Source organism: Rhipicephalus sanguineus, chromosome 11 (assembly GCF_013339695.2).
Source record: "Rhipicephalus sanguineus isolate Rsan-2018 chromosome 11, BIME_Rsan_1.4, whole genome shotgun sequence".
NCBI lineage: Eukaryota > Metazoa > Arthropoda > Arachnida > Ixodida > Ixodidae > Rhipicephalus > Rhipicephalus sanguineus.
In genome coordinates, this window is record NC_051186.1 from 43,659,454 (window position 1) to 43,678,623 (window position 19,170).

General features: G+C 48.4%; 1 protein-coding gene across 1 annotated transcript in view; it reads right to left on the reverse strand.

Moving 5' to 3' along the window:
• Positions 1-1,293: 1,293 nt before the first annotated feature.
• The window catches only part of LOC119374644 (arginase-1), a 43,508-nt gene continuing 25,631 nt past the window's right edge, over positions 1,294-19,170 (reverse strand). Inside the window, exons 6-11 of the mRNA XM_037644814.2 lie at positions 15,488-15,578; positions 6,220-6,276; positions 5,593-5,697; positions 3,618-3,694; positions 3,209-3,268; positions 1,294-1,724 (exon numbers count right to left, since the gene is read on the reverse strand). Coding sequence (XP_037500742.1) covers positions 1,540-1,724; positions 3,209-3,268; positions 3,618-3,694; positions 5,593-5,697; positions 6,220-6,276; positions 15,488-15,578 — 575 coding nt within the window. The 3' untranslated portion in view covers positions 1,294-1,539. The remainder of the gene's footprint in view (positions 1,725-3,208; positions 3,269-3,617; positions 3,695-5,592; positions 5,698-6,219; positions 6,277-15,487; positions 15,579-19,170) is intronic.

Below are 19,170 nucleotides of genomic sequence, written 5' to 3' on the forward strand. Positions count from 1 at the left end.
TGTTTCAGGGTTACACTATGGCATCGATAACCAACTGGAATCAGGCACGTAGCCAGGTTTTTTTTTCTTTGGGGGGGGGGGCAAGGCCTAATTGTTCGAAAGAAGGTATTTCCATGGCAAAAAGAAAAAAAAACATTGCCCGGGAATATAGAAGGCTGGACGAATTTCGGGGGGGGGGGGGGGGTCAGGCCCCCCTACCCCCCTTGCCTACGTGCCTTATACTGGATTGTATCTCGACATAACTGTGCTCACGAAAACTGGCAGAAACAAGCGCACTTTTATCCCTTATGCTTCAGGGATTTATAAATTTCACTGAAAACTGAAACTGGTACAAATCACGCGGTAATTGTGTCAGACTTTGCACGATGCTGCCCCATCTCTAGCGTTGGAAGTCCACACACAGTCGAAAGGAAGCTGCGGTAGTTACCGTGTTTAGTACGGCTGCTGCAGATGTGGACCTGTGCTTCCATCGTCACGGTATCCTTTCGTAGGGACTTAGCCAGACATGTGCGGGAATGTTGAATGAAATCAACTGGACAATTAGAGGCTTAATATAACCACGCATGGAGATAGTGATAAAATTTGTGTACTCCGGTATGAGGTGATTACAGCCTAAAGTGTCTTATTAGTTACGAGGCTGTTCTTAATGCGCACTTGGTATATTATGTCCCTTCCGTGTTGGGATCGTTTTCCGTGCCGATTTCAAGAAATTCAACGTTATACATTGCAGTTGAGTACGATTTATTAGAAGCATGACCAACGAGTTATACTCCGATTTCTCTCCCAAGCACTTCCGGTCGAGCACTCACTTCCCGTTTTCCGGATATTCAGAGTGTTTGAAAAAATAAAAGTGGTACGAAATCGATCATTATGGCCCAAGTTAAGACTGTCAGGATGATTGATGAAAATTAATTGAATTAGTTCGCTGAAAGAGCAGACTGTCTTCTTGCGAGCAGTTTAGAGTGACTCGATGCGTGCGCCCCTATTAGGAAGTTGCCACTCTTTGAAGAGGCCGGTGCCACCGCGCCGCTCTTTCTTCGCCCACGTCCCTCGCCCCTCAGCTGTGCCGTTGTAGAGCTATGAGACGCCGCGAGCACAAACATGGCAGCCGCGCCGTAGTAGACGCCGCTATAGTGTACTGTAGAACAATTATTCTAGTGCACTATAGACGCCGCAAATGTCATCACCCTAAAGCGGAGAAAGCACGCATCAAGGCACCCAAGAACAGTTTAAGGCCCCTAGACAAAAAGTTTTCCTTACAGCAGTTGCGATCGTTGTGTCACCTGGCGGAGCAGGTCCCAACCATGCGCTTCTTTTCACGTGGCCTCTGCTTGGAAAGCGCGACGACACACGAGATTAACGCAAGGAATACTCGAGGGCCCACAAACGCTGACGTGCCAGTGCGCCTACCAGACACCTATTTCAAGGACTAGGGTCGTCTCCAATTTATTTGTTCCTTCTGTTCGTGTCGTCAGTATCACAGGACGCGGTGTGTTCGCACATGGTCGGTGAAGTCGTTCGTAGGCCTCCCTTAGCTTTTCACTGGCAGGACACGCAGCTCGGGTCGGTGACCTTAGGGTCATTCTCCAGCGGCAGGTTCCCGCCGCGACGGCTGCCGAAAAACGCGTCGACGAGCCTCACGCCGCAGTCGACGGTGTTTCTGGCGTCTTGCTCGCTTCCAAGCAGCGGATTGACTTCGGCCAGGTCGAGCACCCTCAGCTGACCTGCGACATTTTGAGGGGGCCATTTCAAAGGTAGAAGCAAGCGCTGACGCCACTGAAGCCGCGTCAACTACGGAACAATAGCTTCCGATCTACGAATAGTCCAGCTCAAAGTCGTCAAGACCCAGAAAGGGCCAGTTCGCAAGAACTCGTGCCTGGAACCATGCGGGGAACCTGTGTGCCGGCGCTGCTTGATTAATAGGGCTCGTGGTAAAAGGGAAAAAACAACAACAACAACAACAACAACAACGGAAACAAACAATAAAAAAATGCGGTCTGCAGACTTCGATGCAAGATCAGTGTGACTACAGCCAGTCTATTGGGCAACACAACCTACGCGTGCTTTCATATGATGAGATACCTTATCACCCACCTGAGAGGTCGAAATTTAGTTGTGGTGTTGCAGTTGTGCAAGAGTCTACAACGAACACGAAGCCGCGAGAAGTTTTTTGGAATGGCTTCGTAATAGTGGTGTTAACACGCGTTTGATGATCGAAAATGCGGTCCTCGCTCGTTTCGCTCTTTCCTTAGCTACGTTTCGTTCGTTGGCTCGTCTTTCCTCCTGGCCGAGTGTTCTTCCTATCAATGCGAGGGGGATAAGCAGGGAGCGCGCGTACCTGAATGCAGACAAACAGGCTCTTGCTGCTGCTGATGTGACCAGATCCTCCTGGTGACGTCGTGAGCAACGCTGCGGATACTGAAAGGCCCGGAGAGGAACACGGGTCTTTTTTTCTTTTCTTTTTGTGCGGGAGGGAGGGCGGGGGAGGCCGCCCGCGGCGCGTAGCGCTGCCGCGTCTGACACTGTTGATCGTGAGGACATTCTGAACTCTCGACTGCTGACCCGAAGGTCGTGGGATCGAATCCCGGCCGCGGCGGCTGCATTTTCGATGGAGGCGAAAATGTTTGAGGCCCGTGTACTTAGATTTAGGTGCACGTTAAAGAACCCCAGGTGGTCGAAATTTCCGGAGCCCTCTACTACGGCGTCTCTCACAATCATATAGTGGTTTCGGAACGTTATATTGACATTCTGAACTCGATGCGCGTGATGCCGGTTAATGGAAGACATCGTATTCGATCGCATCCTCTTACACAACTTGCTATAAAAATTTTATGAAGCTTTCGTTGAGCGTAGCGTTCAACAGATATCCCTTGAAATTCACTAGAATACCATTTATTCTTTTATTGCCGCATCCCTTCCTTGCAGGCCGAGCAGCGTTCCGGAATAGATTTACGTAAGGCCATTTGTCATTATCATCATTGTCATCATCAATAAACCCGCAGCTTTCCCTTTTGTCGGAAGCGGACTGCCCTTAAGAATAGTAAACCAAATGAGGTAGAGGGATTCCCGCATTACGCAGGAATTCTACTACTACTTTTTAATTATCGTTATATTGTAGGCACACGCTGAAAGTTGTCGCGGAGGCCGCATGCAGCAAAACCAATGCTAATAAGTGTACAGGTATCCTGATTGGGCTACGCCGACTCACCTGACTTGTTGACTTCTTCCGCGATGACCAAGGCTTCCCGGAGAGAGAGTCCTCCTAAAACTATAAAAAAGAGTACCAAATAAAGATGACAAAGATTGGCACGAAAGGTCGATGTTTTGAATACAATCACATTCACCACTACTACACTACGAGATGATTTCATGAGTGGTTGGTGAAGCAGGAAGACAGCACGTATTTTGTCTCGCCCAAAACAAATTTAGGTGAAGGTTAGCAACTAGAACAAGTATGACTATATCATTATGGATATTACCACTGAGTGCTACATGTACTTCCAATACTACTACTACTACTACTACTACTACTACTACTACTACTACTATAGTTGCCAACGATGACTACCAGACCCAGTCTTAAACTGGGCGGTCTGGGAACTGGTGACAATGCTCACCGGGCGTTCCCGTGCTCGGCGCGATCAACTTGTCGATGGAGTCGATGTCGTAGCTGATGTGCAAAGACTTTTCTCCCCTGCGGTGAAATGAACAAAGACGCATACGAAGATAAGCAAGTTAGATAGGGAAACGGTAAAATTCAGTGTATACCGTCGTTGCTTGCGACGACATTAAAGGGACCGACAACTGGACAGAACGTGTGATTAGATCCTGGTAGAAATGAAAACACCGTGAAATATAGTGACAAACTCTTGCATCCTTTTCGCGTTGTGAGTAGGATTTGTATTTTTAATTCGCGCTTAAAAGTAACAAAAACCGGTATGCCGCGCAGCCTAGCGGAAGAGCCTTGAAGCAGGATTATGAAGACGGTCACATTGCTGTACGTAGTCTAATGCTGTCATGCGCGCCATAATTGGTCCTCAAAGTTATAGTATGTGTATTATTATCGATTCCCGCTGTGTTGCCCACGAGGTAAAAGGAGTTGCACGGTGAGAAGCGGCGCTGCCTTCGCGGCTGCCAGTGGCCCATGTAGAGCCGCGGCGCATGCGCGCGGTGTGCCCGCATGCGCAGTAAACCGCCGCGCTCGAACACGAACAGCTCTCACGCTCACTGTTTGCAGCATGTGTTGTCAAGTGTGTATAAGGCTTCATATTCGCCGCAGATTGAAAAATTCTGATTCAAAATGTTTCACGGCGTTTTCCACGTTACCATTCCGTAGCTAGACACTCTGACCAGTTAGCCTTCCAATGCGCTAAAGAAAACAGGTGCCCTAAAAATTGGTTGTCAGTCCCTTTAACATGTCAACTTCGAACACCCAGAGCTCACGATGCGAACGAGAGCGTGTCAGATGAGCGTTTACATGGGCCACGCCAGGCCTAGAGGACAACTCCGCAGTTGCTCGGAGTATGAGCCTGAACAGACTTCTGGGTACTGTCCTGCTCAACGGGCAACTTGGAGCACACGGTAGCCCTGACTATAACCTGGCTTTTAAATGTATACGTGTCGCCCCAGTATGTGTCAATTCACGGTCAGTCTCGCAAAATGGGCGGTACAACTGTGACGGTATGCAAGCTCGAAGCGGGTGTGATCCGCTAATACACAGCTATACGTATACGCTATCTCTCACTGACTAAACCTAAGCTGCAATGCGCATGCACAGTTTGGAATCCGTACCCAAATATAATGTCAATACTCTCGAGAGGGTTCAGAGACAAGCAGTCACATTTATACTCAACAAATTTTCAAGATTTGATTCCCCCACAGAACTTATGAATTCTAACATCAAACCGCTCGAGCTTAGAAGACAGAAACAGAGGCTTGAGTTCCTGAAACTACATTGCACTAACAATTCACCTCTACAGCCATTTTTACATCTATCGCAGCTATCCACCAGAAATCGTATTCGCAAAACTAACCATTCTGTAAGTGCGTTTTCCGATTGGTCAACCGGATTCGCTAATGATATATGTTTCACGTCTTGGTTGGCTGAAATATTCTCTTATGATAATTTTTTAGCGTAACACGTTTTTGTGAACACAAGTCCAGAACTACAAGCCAACGTATACATATAATGCAAATTAATTTCGGGTAACGGACACACATAGATACTCATTTTATCCTCATACCAGAACCGAATGGAATTGTTAAACTGAATCCACATCGTAATCTCGCAATAATATCGCTCGGTTTTGTTTTATAAGGATTATTTTTACTGTTTGTACCATCTGTCGCTATTCCTGCTTGGGCCACGTGTCCGCGGTATTCGATAAATAAAGTAAAGCCTGGTAAAGAAGCGCTCCTCTCGTCTCGGCTATATTGCGAACGTTACGAGCGCGACCATTACAACGAAGTGATCTTCATAAAGAAGCATTTCGTACGTCTCGAGCACTTCGTTGTATAGGAGTCTATGCAGGGACTACAGACAGGCGCAACGTTCACAAAACAAAGAAAGAACAAGGAGCAACATGCACGTACGTCGGGTTAATCTCTTGCAGAATTCTCTGAGCGACGCCTCGGATCCCCAAGCGGTCAATGTCGGCCATGTCGTACGTCCTGATGCCCAGTTTGTTCATGAAATACCTGTGTATAGTTGGTCATGTACAAGTTAAGTAGGCAATTTCAATATGGCTTCGACTGGGTTTAAAGGTTCCCGGAGTCGTATTAGTGGACGCAGGTGTTACGTGATGTACACCACCGTAGAGAAAAGAATGAGGAAAATTACTGTAACGCACTCGGCAGTACTCAGTCGACATACTTGTCACTGAACATCCTTAATAACACAACACGACTGACAGGGGTACACAGGATTGCAGGACAAAATGCGTGCGTCTCTCTGGTACAAATCGTTTACGAAAAGCGAAAAAAAAAAAACCGTTAAAGTTACGTTCAATCCGTGACTCGTTTGTAGGTATAGGGCCTTAGTATATTTTCATCTACTAAAGCACGCTGAAAATTAGTTTGCCAGGTAGAGTAACCTCGCTGTGGAAACACTTTAGCTGCTTTTGTTTGTTTGTTTTGTTTTTCTGAGATCGCGCGGTCAATAAGCCTTCGACGCCGACTGCACGTGAATCAAGGCAGCGACTGCGAAATGACGTCACTTACCGCTCGTAAGGGTCGACGTCCCTTAAACCAATGTAGGCCAAGTTGTCTTTGCGGATGCTGAAAGCATAAACGTAGTCGTAAGGAACGTGGCAAAGAACGATTATATTGCCAGAAACGCGCAGTGATCGCATCAAATCATTAAACGTATGACGCGCTCATTTGGAGTCATTCGTATTAACGAGATGTTTTGTCTTCACTAGAAATGAAACGCCAGTAAGCAAACGCAGAGGAGTAACCTGACGGAAGGAGTCTGCGATCACAACCGCGCGGTCCGTCCAGAAACCATCTACTTCTTATCCTCCCCGCAAGAAGTCGCTCAATGTTCACGGTCCTTCAGAGGCTCTAGCAGTAGATTGACTTCAATATGACCCCCCCCCCCCTGCCCCCAATACCCGATGGTTTTATGTACATAACGTTGATTTGCGCTGCCACCAGGATGGGATACATTCCAAGCTTTCTGCACCCCACCTAGTTTTGCACTGCCTCCGGGATCGGGCCACCTTTGACCACGGGATGATTTCATGTGATTACGTCATGTTATATGACGTCATGGTGACGCTGTGGTGACGTAAGAAATTTGGCACTCTATGGCGTCGTCATGACATTGCACGATGGTGTCATCAAATGTTTTTTTTGCATCACTCGTGTTCACGCCGACGGTGACTTTTCACGTTTCATGAGGCATCTAAGGCTTTCGCCTTAATAATGGGTAAATCTGACTAGATATTCTTAAACGTATTCTGCGCTTCGTAATCTGTGCCCAACTTCGTCGTCATGGTAGTTTTCATCCTGAGGTGAAGATCCCCTCGTCAAGCCGATATCGAAGTAACCTGCACTGCTATAATAGTAACCGTCTTAGAGTGTGCGTGCTAAACTTCATTCATCACCTCAACAAAGTTAGACTGTTTTACTGAACAACAACAATTGCATCTTACAACATATTTTCTCTTACAGAAATTATGACTTACATGGTGCGAAAGCAGCGCCGCATTCTTGAAGGGTTTGCAAGAAAGCGGCCTCAATTAAGGACCTCAAACATTCACCACCACACTTCCGAGAGCGTCATTCCGAGCACTGATCTCGATGAACCACAGCGGAAGCGTGAAAAGTGAACGCTGTCGAAGCGCTGCAGGTCGTGCTCGAAGCGCCATGGGCAGTCGAACTCGAAGAAGGACCGGAAGTCGAGTTCCAGGTCGTGCTCCAAGACTCGCTCGCCGTTCCCGGCTGCGGCGGTGACGCGAACATCGCGCTCCAAGTCTCGGTCCTGGTCGTGCTCCAAGACGCCGTCGAAGTTCCGGTCGGGTTCTCAGCAAAGGTCACGACGGCAGGAGCGCTTGAACTCGTGGTTGAAGTCGTGTTCGAAGCCGCGTTCGGAGCCATGTGCGAGGTAGTGTTTGAAGTCGTGTGCGAGGTCGTGTTCGAATTATTGCTCGAACTCGTGCTGGAAGTCGTGTCTGAAGTAGTGCTCGAAGTCGTGCACGAAGTCGTGTTTGAAGACGTGTTGCATCGACCGTTCCCATCAGTGTTCGAAACAGTGACCGCGTTCGGGCTTGTTGCGACCTGGTTCGTGCTCGAATTGGCGTTCACGACCGCACCGCAAGCATCGCTGGAAGCGTTCGCCGGACTACCTGGGCAGGCTACCGTCGAAGTAACGGTACTCAACGAAGTCGTCGTAGTCGATGTCGAAGACGAAGCCGCGGCCGATGGATTTGTCGTTGAAGTCATGGCTTTCCAACAAGCACTCAGAACGCCATACACAGTTAAGACACCCCAAGTTGAAACCTACGCCACACATATGGAGTCAACCATATAGAACTGCGGATCACCACCACTGCATGATTCGCTGCTTACGTACAGCTCAGTAGAAGTGCAAATATCGTGTGCTGCCTCCAAAATCACTCGATCATGTATTCCGTCAAAATTAAACCGCAATGTCTTCGGTGACAGCTGTGAGGTATGGTTCGCTCACATGGAACGCTTCAGGCATGTATCGTTGATGTTGTCTGATGATGAGGATTATGATGATCCTGGGATGACTGGCACCTACCCACACAGGGAGATGCATGGCCAAGAGTCGGGTGGATCATGTTTTAATTTTTTTTTTCAAATCCTGCTAGAGGTTACGGTGTCAGTTAGAAAGAAGAGTTATTTCGAAACGCGTGACAGGTTGAAATAACTACAACAACAATTTCCAATCAAATTTTGAAAGAACAACGAAAGCTGTACAATTCAAGAGGAATTCTAACAAAAATATGAGGAGAGTTGTAATATAACACACGACAGGCCATGAATGAGAAATATGAATCAGTGAAACATTTTGCGGCTTGTAGGATGACAGTGTCTTTCTCCAATGGCAAGACCCCACTACGAGGTCTGAGCCTCTACACGGGTGGAAATATTATAATGAAAGAAAATAGTTAAAGCCAGCAAATAATAATGACCAACAATGAAAATAACAAATAAGAAAAACAGGCATGCGAATGAAATCAAGGATTTGTGGTCGTGACACCACAGAATATACTCGTGCTTTAAGATACTACTAGATTTTACGCAGTGGCTTTATAATTTTTGGAAGATTCTCTTAGCTAAAACACTACGACTAAAAAAACAAGAAAACGTAGTGGAGCATTATTAAGGCGAAAGCCTTAGATGCCTCATCAAACGCGAAAATTGACCGGCGTCCCGCGTCGGCATCCCGTGTCGGCGTCCCACATCGGCGGCGTCAACACTGGCAACGCAAAAAACCATCATTACGTGACGACGGCGCTGTATCATCATGACGTCACGTATCATCCGTGTATCATCCGTGGCGTCATCATGACGTCACGGATCGTCAAAACTTGTGGCGTTATTATGACGTACTGTGACGTCACAAAACGTCACGCGGTGACGTCATCACATGACATCATTGCTTGGTCAAAGGTGGGGCGATCCCGGAGGCAGTGCAAAATAAGGCGGGGTGCAGAAAGCTGACAGTGCCTCAGATCCCGGAGGCATTGCAAAACCACGTTAGTTAGAGGAAGCTTTTCAGAAGGGGACGCGGGAAGTTCAATATATCGACTTAGAAGAAAAAGAAGAAGACGGCTTTCACCTTCGAGTCGACTGAGGCGGATGCCTAAGGGACCCTGTGAGTTCCTTCAGAATAAAACAGTGAACGTACTATCCACAAATCAATATATCGTTTTAGCACTTTTCTACTTCTTTTACTTTTCTTTATCCTATTGGTTGAAGGGGTGCAAGCGGTAACTTGCCTACCACTCGCGTCCTCGAGTTTCATCAGAAGCACTCAGGTGCGAAGAGCGATATATGACACATAATCGAAGTGCTGCGGTTTTTACGTGTTGTCATCGAAAGATTACATTCACGGCAGCCGAGCAACTACGCGCACGAAAGACGGCGCAATCGCCTGTCCTCTCAATAGCGTACGATAACGAAAACGCAAACATAATGGCTCAATCCTTGGAAAGCAGGTAGATAAGAAGGGAAAAGGAAATCAAGAGATTCCGCAGTGTGTGCGAAGCGGACGCACACGAAGAAAGTAATGCATTCGGATGAGTATTCGTATCGTCATCTCTAATAAAATCTGCCGAGAGTTTGAGGCTACTTATTTAAGGAAACGAGTAACTGAAACAACAACAACAACAAAACTCACAGGGTCCTTTATGTACCGACCTAAGACTACTGGAAGGCGATAGCCGTCTTTTTTGTCTTCTCGGTCAATGTATTGTTCCTGCGTCGACAACCTCCGGAAAGCTTTCTGCACCTATATATAACGTGGTTTTCCACTGTCTCCAGGATCGGAGGCACCACACCTGATCGGAGGTACCACACCACACCAGGATCGGAGGCACCACACCTGATCGGCCCACCTCTCACCAAGCTACGATGTCATGTGATGACGCCATCATGCGACGTTACGTCACGATGACGTCATAGCGGCGTCATCACGTGATTATTTTTTGCATCACTCGCATTGACGCCACTGATGGGAGACGCCGACGCGAGATTCCGGTCAATTTTCGCGTTTGATGAGGCACCATAGGCTTTCGCCTTTAAACTGTGTAGCGATTGGTGTTGTTCTAAATCCTGCGCTAAATGCAGCCTCGCCATTATGAAGCCTGTGGAAGTCCGTAGCACGGTCACCCAGCGATTCCCGTTCGTAGAGTTCCCACTGCTCCGCATACCAAACCGTTGATGACGTCAGTGTTTGAGGTGAGCATGTAGGGTTTCCCCGGACTCACTGTGCGACATTCGCGCTATTTTTTTCTGCGCTTTAACGACTTGCTGCTTGTTACGGCAGTTGGGAAGTGCGTCGTCTGCAGCAAGTTCCGTCAGGTTGTTTCCCCCTTCAGATGTAGCGAAGAAGCGCCGGAGAAGCGCCGGTGGGAGAAGCAATCGCGAGCTTGGCGAGGCGGTGGCTCCTGCGCGGCGCGGGTGTCAGCCGCATGGTTTCGAAGCGTTTTTAGCAATTTTAAGTTAATTGGACGCAGACATGAACCACCTCTTATGGACATGCCCTGGGCTACAAGCGGCTCGTCGACGCCACCTGCGGCGTGCAGGACTTCAGCACACCAGGCCACCGGACCTGCAGCGATGGATATACGGTCCGAACCACAGGTCCCTCCTGGACTTCATGGAGGAAACACAGCTGCACCATTTTGTGTAGTGTGTATTGATGCCGCAGGGCAAACTAACGCGAATAAAAAAAGTTAATTGTTGTGATTACATCTTAATTATTTCCGTTAATTACATTATTTTAGACCTTGTTCGTTTATTTTAACCCGGTTTTGAGCGTTGCTAGCCTTGTTTTAAGCCCCTATTGAACACTTGATTTTGAGCGTGATCACGCCACGTGAGATCTACGGATGGACGACAAGCCGGGCACCCAGAGTGCTACGCACTTAAAGGGACACTAAAGACAAATAACAATTTATGTCAGAGTGAAAGCCCAATGTATGACAACTTCTAAAACGGCAATATTATCAACAGCAGTGCCCTACTTACCGAGAAATTAAGCTAAATGTATCACATGATGAGCGCCACGAGTGGGACATTTTCGAAGTGATCCCGATGACGTAGGGAAGTCGGCCTACAATAAATCACTAGTAATCAAACTAGCAGCAGTAAAAAAAGAACTTTCCGAGCATCAAAAGACGTAATAAAATGCTGTTTGTTCGTTTCCGCTTGATTCATGGAAAACAAAACCTCCGTGGCGTTGCCATGGGGAACGGCGCGCGTGGTTCAAAGGTTCCGTTTTCGCCGAACTGTGACTCGCCCGTCTCAGTGGTAGTTTCGGGATCGCGTACTGCCGTGCGTGTTTTGCGCGCTCGTGAAAGTCGCTCTGACAGAAAGTTCGACAAAATGCCGCATGCGTGTGATATTGCCGCATGCCCGAATGGTGCACAACGCCAGTGCTGCAGCAAGGAAACCGGTGTGTCTTTTCACTGGGTGCCGCGGAATGAACCCTTACGCTCGAAGTGGTTTAGTGTCATGCCATTGCGCCAGTGTGCTAAACAGTCAAAACCTCTGCGTGTGTGCTCGCTGCACTTTCGTACTGAGGATTACGAGACCAACCGCAACTTGGTGACGGCTTTGAATGTGCCCATCCGAGCAAGTCTTTGCCGCAGCGCCGTTGTTGCTACTGTGGGTCCCGCTACTTCCGCTCGGCTGCTACTAGTGTCGGCGGCCGCGCAGTAAAAGCGGGCAACGTTGGGCACGGCAGCAGTGACGTATGAGAGTCGTATTTTCAGGCGGGAGATTTGAAGCGCGCTAACGCGATGCGGATCACTAAAAACGTGATTTTATTTCAAAATAAGCACTTCCTTGGCACAAAAGCAGCGCTACGAGGTTTTTGGACCGCTATTTCAACAATCAACGTCGACTTAATATTTGCCTTTAGTGTCCCTTTAAAGGACACGTTGCACAGTATCTGTCTGGAACAATCAGCCGTTTTGAATCAATGGGGCGTGCGAGGGAATCGCTACTTTTAAATGCGAGTGCATTTCTTAGTCGGGCTATGTAAGGGCCCGCTCACGCTAGCGGCACGGCAGCTCGCCGTTTGCCGTTTTCCGTTCTCAGGCTGCCTTGCGCAAGCGATTTCGTTCGCGCACGTCAGCCGTTCTTTGCCGTCCGAAGAATAGGTCCGAGACCAATTCGCCGTCCTCCGTCTGCCGCAGAGCGGCATGGCCAATCAGCGACGGAGGAGCGGTTGCCATGACTACGGCGCGCTGCGTCGTCTGCTTTCGGCTTTCCGCGTCGTGTGCGTCGGCCGCGGGACGCTTCGAGATGCTTTCTTTCTGCTCCGCGTTTTTCACGCCCAGAAGTGCGGATGTCGTCTGTGTCGTTGCCAGGCATGGTACCAGCAGTCAATAGAGCATTTTAGTCTGTCCGGCATTAAAAAAGCGTCACGTAAAACCAAATAAAGTGTCCCCAAGCTGGCGCCAGGTCAAGTGACGCCAGCTATGGACGATTAGAAACAACTAACAAACGCCTAATCTATGTCCTCCGAGCATTGGGAAGCGCCCATCTCGACTCGCTAAGCCTACAGCATCGATTATTTGACTACGGCTATCAAAAACGGCGCCGAATCGGCGCGAATACTTCGCTGTCGAAGCTTAAGGACATGAATCTAAATCAAATGGAAGCATCAGTTCGGAGCTTACGCGCTACAGAGCGCACGGTGGCCACTTGATAGATTCGAGGTGGACGACAACCGCTTTTGGCAGTGCGGCCATGTTTTTCGGAGGCTCGCCGGCGAAGCTTGCCGTGCAAGTAGGACAGCTCTCGCGCGTGCGGCGACGGCGGACGTTCTGCGGCACCGCGCCGTTGCGGCGGGCTTGCCGCTAGCGTGAGCGGGCTCTAAGGCATCCGGCGTTGTCCGCGCGCCGGCAGGTGTTATCTCTCCGCTCTCACTCCATCTCCCATAGCAACAGCTGCGGTCGCGCGCGCTTATCCTCGCCCCTAGCAAGCGGAGCATGTGGTGCGAGAGAGTGTAGGAGAGGGTAGGTGCAGTGCTTCGCCGCTCCTTCTCTCGCCGTTCGCTCTCTCTTCTCCCTGCGCCCCACTCTCCCGTCCGCTCGCGCCTCACTCTCGACCGTTCGCTGACTGGGCGCCTCTCAAGAACATCCGGAAATGTGTGCTCGAGACGCCGCTGTGAAACGCCAACGGCGACCACAAGGCTGAGATTATGACCGTCAGGTACAATTACAACACAAACAGATGCTGATGAATGTGTAAATAAATGGTTACGGTACAAATCCTCGTCTCGTCATTAATTTACGCCATTAAAGTTACTACGCCGTGTACTCTCGGCGTAAGAAATGCATTCGCATTTGCTCACGATTCCCTTCGGGGAGGTGGGGGCATTTTTTCTTCGCTGCAAGCTCGCGTTTTATCGTGCCCATAGTACGATGGCGAAAGTTCAGCCATGGAGTGGTTGGGCTTCACTCAATTGCACCACATCATTTCCACTGCAACCTCTTGGGCCTCCTAGCATATTACCACGTCATGTCCGCGTTATCAAAAAAATAGCGTAGTACGATTCAGCCTCGGAGTACTGCGAAATCTGCAACGGGAGACCAATAAGCTGCCCCTGCTTCTCGCGGAATCTCATTGGGTGGACACCAGAAATGTGTGCTCAGAAAAAACGTTCCAATTTTTACAGTATACTATATACTCAATATACGGGAGAACGGTAAGCTCTCCTTCAGACTAGAGAGAAGTCGACCTGTGTTTAGAAGATTGTTGTGAACGCATATGCTGCCCTAGTCAGGTGAAACTGATCGCCAACAAGCGCATGGCAAGGTTTACGTATGGTTACATCTTCCCGTGGGAATCGGCAACTTCACCCAGAACGACAAATCCTTACGTTATGCAGCCACCAACGTTACTCCGGTTACCTTGAGAAAGATTCTCAACATAAACATGTTTAAGCATACCTGAGAAATAGTGTGCAGATGTAGCACTGCAGAGACAACAGTCATTGGCACTGGCTCTTTAATGTAAACCTTTCACATAAATTTCTTTCAGGCCATCGGGCTCACGTGACAGAAACATGCACTGCATTCGTGTAAAACGGTGCCGTGTGACGTGTTCCTTCGCTAATAAGAGTCACACGGTCCCTTATACACTTGAAAAAGGCGAAAGTGATCTCTTCTGAGTCGATTCATCGTCATCAGCCTGACAACGCCCAATGCAGGGCAAAGGCCTCTCCCATTTTTGGCCAGTCAACGCGGTCCTGTGCTTGCTGCGGTCACGTTATCCTCACAAACTTCTCATCCGTCCACGTAACTTTCTGCCTCTGCCACCACGCACTTGCCTTATCTTGGAATCCACTCTGTTACTCTTAAAGGGACACCAAAGAGCAAAACGATTGTTCTCATATTAGTAAAGTATTCTTTCACGATACAAAAAACATCACGCTTGCGGCCAGAAGACGCTTAGTAAGCGAGAAAACGCGCAAAAACACAATGTGGGTGGCTACGCCACCTTGAAGTCTCCGCACCATTCGCCGTGACGTCACATGTTTTGACGGCGCCTACTAGAGAGTACGTAGTTGCTAATCGGTAAAAATGAAGTACATTGTCCTCTGAGGGGACCATAGACTTAACATACCAAGTTTGGGGTAATTTTGTTGAGCCAATGGCGCCAAAACGCGATAAATACACTTTAAAATCCGTGACGTCACGCGGGGAGATTTCGGCGCGAATTTTAAAAATGAAACTTTGAACTTGATTTTGTCCTCTATTAATAAACCTATGATGGCGAAATTAACGACATTAGAGTTCGCAGAGCATAATTTATCGATCTAAACCGATTCATTGTTTCTCTTTAGTGTCGCTTTAATGATCAGCGAGGTTGTCTTGCCTACGCGCTACATGCCCTTGCTTATGCCCGTGGGCGTAGCCAAGGGTGGGGGGTTCAAACCCCTCCCCCCCCCCCCCCCCACGGAAAATTTTCAATTTTGCTTGCGTATATATACACGCACACACACAAACGCACGCATAAAGTATGGTCGAACACCCCCCCCCCCTTCCCGCAAAAAATTTCTGACTACGCCCCTGCCTATGCCCATTGTTGTTCTTGATTTCGACTAAGATTCGACTAAGACGTCCTTTACGCCTGTTTGTTCCCTGACCCACTCTGCTCGCTTATTGTCCCCGAAGGTTACACCTATCGTTTGAGGAGCTGTCCAGTATAGCTGATACAAATGTCGACGTGTTCCACCCATCCATCCATGTACACATGCACGCACATACCACTCACTTACCACGGCTCCACCCATTCAAGTCCTTTGGGCTTCACGACGTACGGTGCCATCTCGTGGACGAGAAAGGAGAGGGGCATGCCGTGCATGTTGCCTGTTTCGGGAAGGGGGAAATGCAAAAAGCAGATATAGCTCTCTGTCTCTCACTTGAAGTTTCACTGACCAGATAATGTGCAGCTGTAGACAAAGTTACTTTGGAAATTATTATACCCGAAGAAAAAGCGTCATTCTTTGCGCGTCAATCAATCAACTAATCAGTCAGTAAATAAATAAATAAATAAGGAAGTTAATTATTTAGCCATTACCTTTATTTCATACAGAGAACAGCGAATACAAGCTACCCATCGGCAGCTTGACAAGCCTGCAGCCCTCCTCATTACAAAGGTTAACAACCATGCATTTCGTCAGAGTCTTTCAACCTGATTTTGTGTGGCTGAACGCAAGCGCCGTGAAACTGCTTAAAAAGGAGCCTGCCTTGCGAGTCCGACTGTTTCCTCTACCCTTTACCCTTCCCCGACAAAGGGTAACAAACCAGCAGCATCACTTCGGATAACCTTACCACCTTATTAAGGCGAATGCCTTACATGCCTCATCAGACCCGAAACTTGACCGCCGGCGTCGGCGTCAACACGAATGATGCAAAAAATAATCACGCGATGACGTCACCATATGACGTCATCATGACGTCACGGACAGACAAAATGTGTCACGTCACTATGACGTCACACGCCGTTACGTCGCATGATGACATCATCACATGAAATACTCGCTTGGTCAAAAGTGGCCCGATCACGGAGGCAGTGCAAAACCAGGTGACGTGCAGAATTGCCGCAAAGCCTCCGATCCTGGAGGCAGTGCTGCACCTCGTTAGGTGCAAAAAGCTTTCGGAGGGGGGCGGGGGAAGATCAATACGTCGAATGAGAAGAAAAAGAAGATGGCTTTCGCCTTTGAGTCGTCTTAGGCGAATGCATAAGGGACCCTGTGAGTTTTCTTAAAACACAGAACAGAGAATGAACGGTGATGCTCGGGAGAAGCGCTAAGCAGAGTCCGTATACCGTGTGCATCAGTGGTATTTCTCTGTCTTCTGTCGAATCCACGCTATCCAGTATTTAAGATTACGAACCAACTAGTCCAGCAACGAAATTGGTTAGGCGAAAAACTGTTTCAAACTGTTTCGCCTGTCTGCAACAAGAAGCGTCGCAGTAACGACCCCTGTGTTTTAGGCTTCACAATGAAAAAAAAAAAAAGTTGATATTGCGGTTTTATAGCGCAGGGCTCGAAGGTAATAAACACACAAACACTACACGGAAAGCCACGGAGCAAGAAACCTTTATTTTTTTGCTCCGTGCGCTAAAGTGATCCGCTGGTGCAATTGAGATGACTTGCCACTTTTCGCGAAAAGATACGGTCGCGACGCGCCTTCATTCAGATTTCGTCACTCCCTTTACACGGGTCTATAGTTCCGGTCTGATGTCACAGAGTGGTCGCGTTTCCTGCGCGCCGGGCGCGATCAATTTCGATACCGTCATTAAAAGTCGTTTTATGAATATCTCCAATTACGCGCAACTTAAGTGATTTCTGACTAAGGGGTACGCCATAAATCGACACGCGCTACATCTCTTTAAATAAAAACAGCTGCCCTCAAGTAATAGACCTTTTTCGTAATTGTAAAGCTAGTTTTCCTGCGATGCCGTTAGCCCAACTCATGACAGCTAGTCACTTCCGCAAACAGCGTGTTCAAGCGTAGTTCGCTTGCGCTGTGACGCGGAAAATGTGGAGTCGGCTCTCTTGATATATAAACAGGCATAATAGACAAGCCCCAGCACGTGCAACTAGGACGTCGTCTCCAGTTGAAGCATGACAGGTGCCGTCATTAGTTGGGCGAATACGCAGCGCAGGGAAGCGCGCTTGTAGAGAATTAATTAACAAGATTTTGTTAATTAGTTTAACAGCGAAGCTGTTTAAGTTGGCCTTTGTGCCGTTTCGTTTTAACGAAAAACTGTCATCATCATCTGTCACTAATCCCGTTAATGGGGACGGCAATCGCCGGGCGGATTCTAAGGGCTGGCGTCACGGCCCTCCGAAAACGCACCACGAAAGCGCGGACAATTTAGAGTTGGTCCTTTGGCGCGCCAGCGAACGCCGGTTGTGGTCCAAAGACCGAGTCAGAGCCAAAGTCGATAACACAAACGAAAACGAAATATATTCTCCGTTAAGGCAATACAAATAACACAAACACGTGCACACTCGGCTGGTACCAGTTACAACTTCACAATATAACTCAGATGGTGTTTACACAACGGGAGCTAAACAGACAGATCACACGCAACCAATGCAATCACATGCATTAAACTATTCGATGACCGTTAAAGTCCTGAATAGATAGGGGCGTATCCAGTCCACAATACTTGGACGGTAAACGAATGCTTCTCTTCAAGGAAACACTCACGCCAGCTCCAGCGTTGATCGTCGTAGCTCGACCGTCGTCGTGACTTGTCACGGCTCACACGGCGTCGTCATCGGATTCTTCCAGATCCACGAGCGATTGACCGCACACCATCATAAACACGTCTTCTTTGGCTAACGAAGCCACACTTCGCATAACTTCACCATCACCGGGCCATTCCTTCACTCACTGACTTCTCGACTCCCTTCACTGACTTCTCTCACTGACTTCACTACTCCCTTCACTGACTGCACTGCCTGCACTGACTGTACTACCGTCGATTGCACGCTTTTATCCCTTCTCCCCTGGGATCTAGAAGCGTCGGGATGTTTCTTCTGCGTGCAGTACAGCTAAGCCTGGGGAAAGGGCGAGAGCTTTCTCGTATGTTCGAATCGCGGCGGCATCGCGCACGGATGCGTCCCCCCTTCCTTCCAGAAACATCTAGGATTTGCCGGGCGTTTGATCGCGTCGTCTGCGCCTGGCTCGATTGGGTGAGGAGGATGCGGCGCGCCGGCGTCTTTTGATGCTTGTTTTTTCGTCTTTCGCGCTTCTTGGGCGCGCGATTCGCGCCGTTCTGTCTCGTAGCAGTTTGAAAGCGGCCTCACGCGCGCTTTATAACGCGATCGTTTGTGACACTGCCCCCCACTTCAAGAATATTATCACATAATATTCAAACAACACAAACGAGCGCGCACATACACATCCAAAAATGTCCCACATACAGAGTCCATAACTCAGTCCACACACAATGCGCGTCACATTCATAATAGAACTCTGAATACAATTCACAGGGCATTTCAATGCCGAAATATAAACCCAAGTACATAAGTACAAAACGCCATCCTACATTTCGTATAAAACAATGCGAACGCACAAAGCTCTGCAATTATAATGCATATACAATTATATCAATAGCATTGTACACATAATGTTAAGTAAACGACACTCGGGCTCACTAGCCATACACACATGACACAGGGAATAATAACACTTCAAACACTTTCAAACTCAAAACACTTCAAACAAATTCAATTCCAACACCCTGTCCTGCTCAAATAGACTCGCGCTTGCGCCCCTTCTTTCGGTGCTCGCTCGCTCTCTTTTTGTTTCTCTTCTTTTTCTTGCGAGCCGTTCCATTTGACGGTGCCGGAGGGGGCGTCTCTGCTGCCGTCGACACATTTGACGCTAGCAAGGCGTGGTCGCGTTCGTTAGAACGTTCGCGGTGCTTCGCCAACTTCTG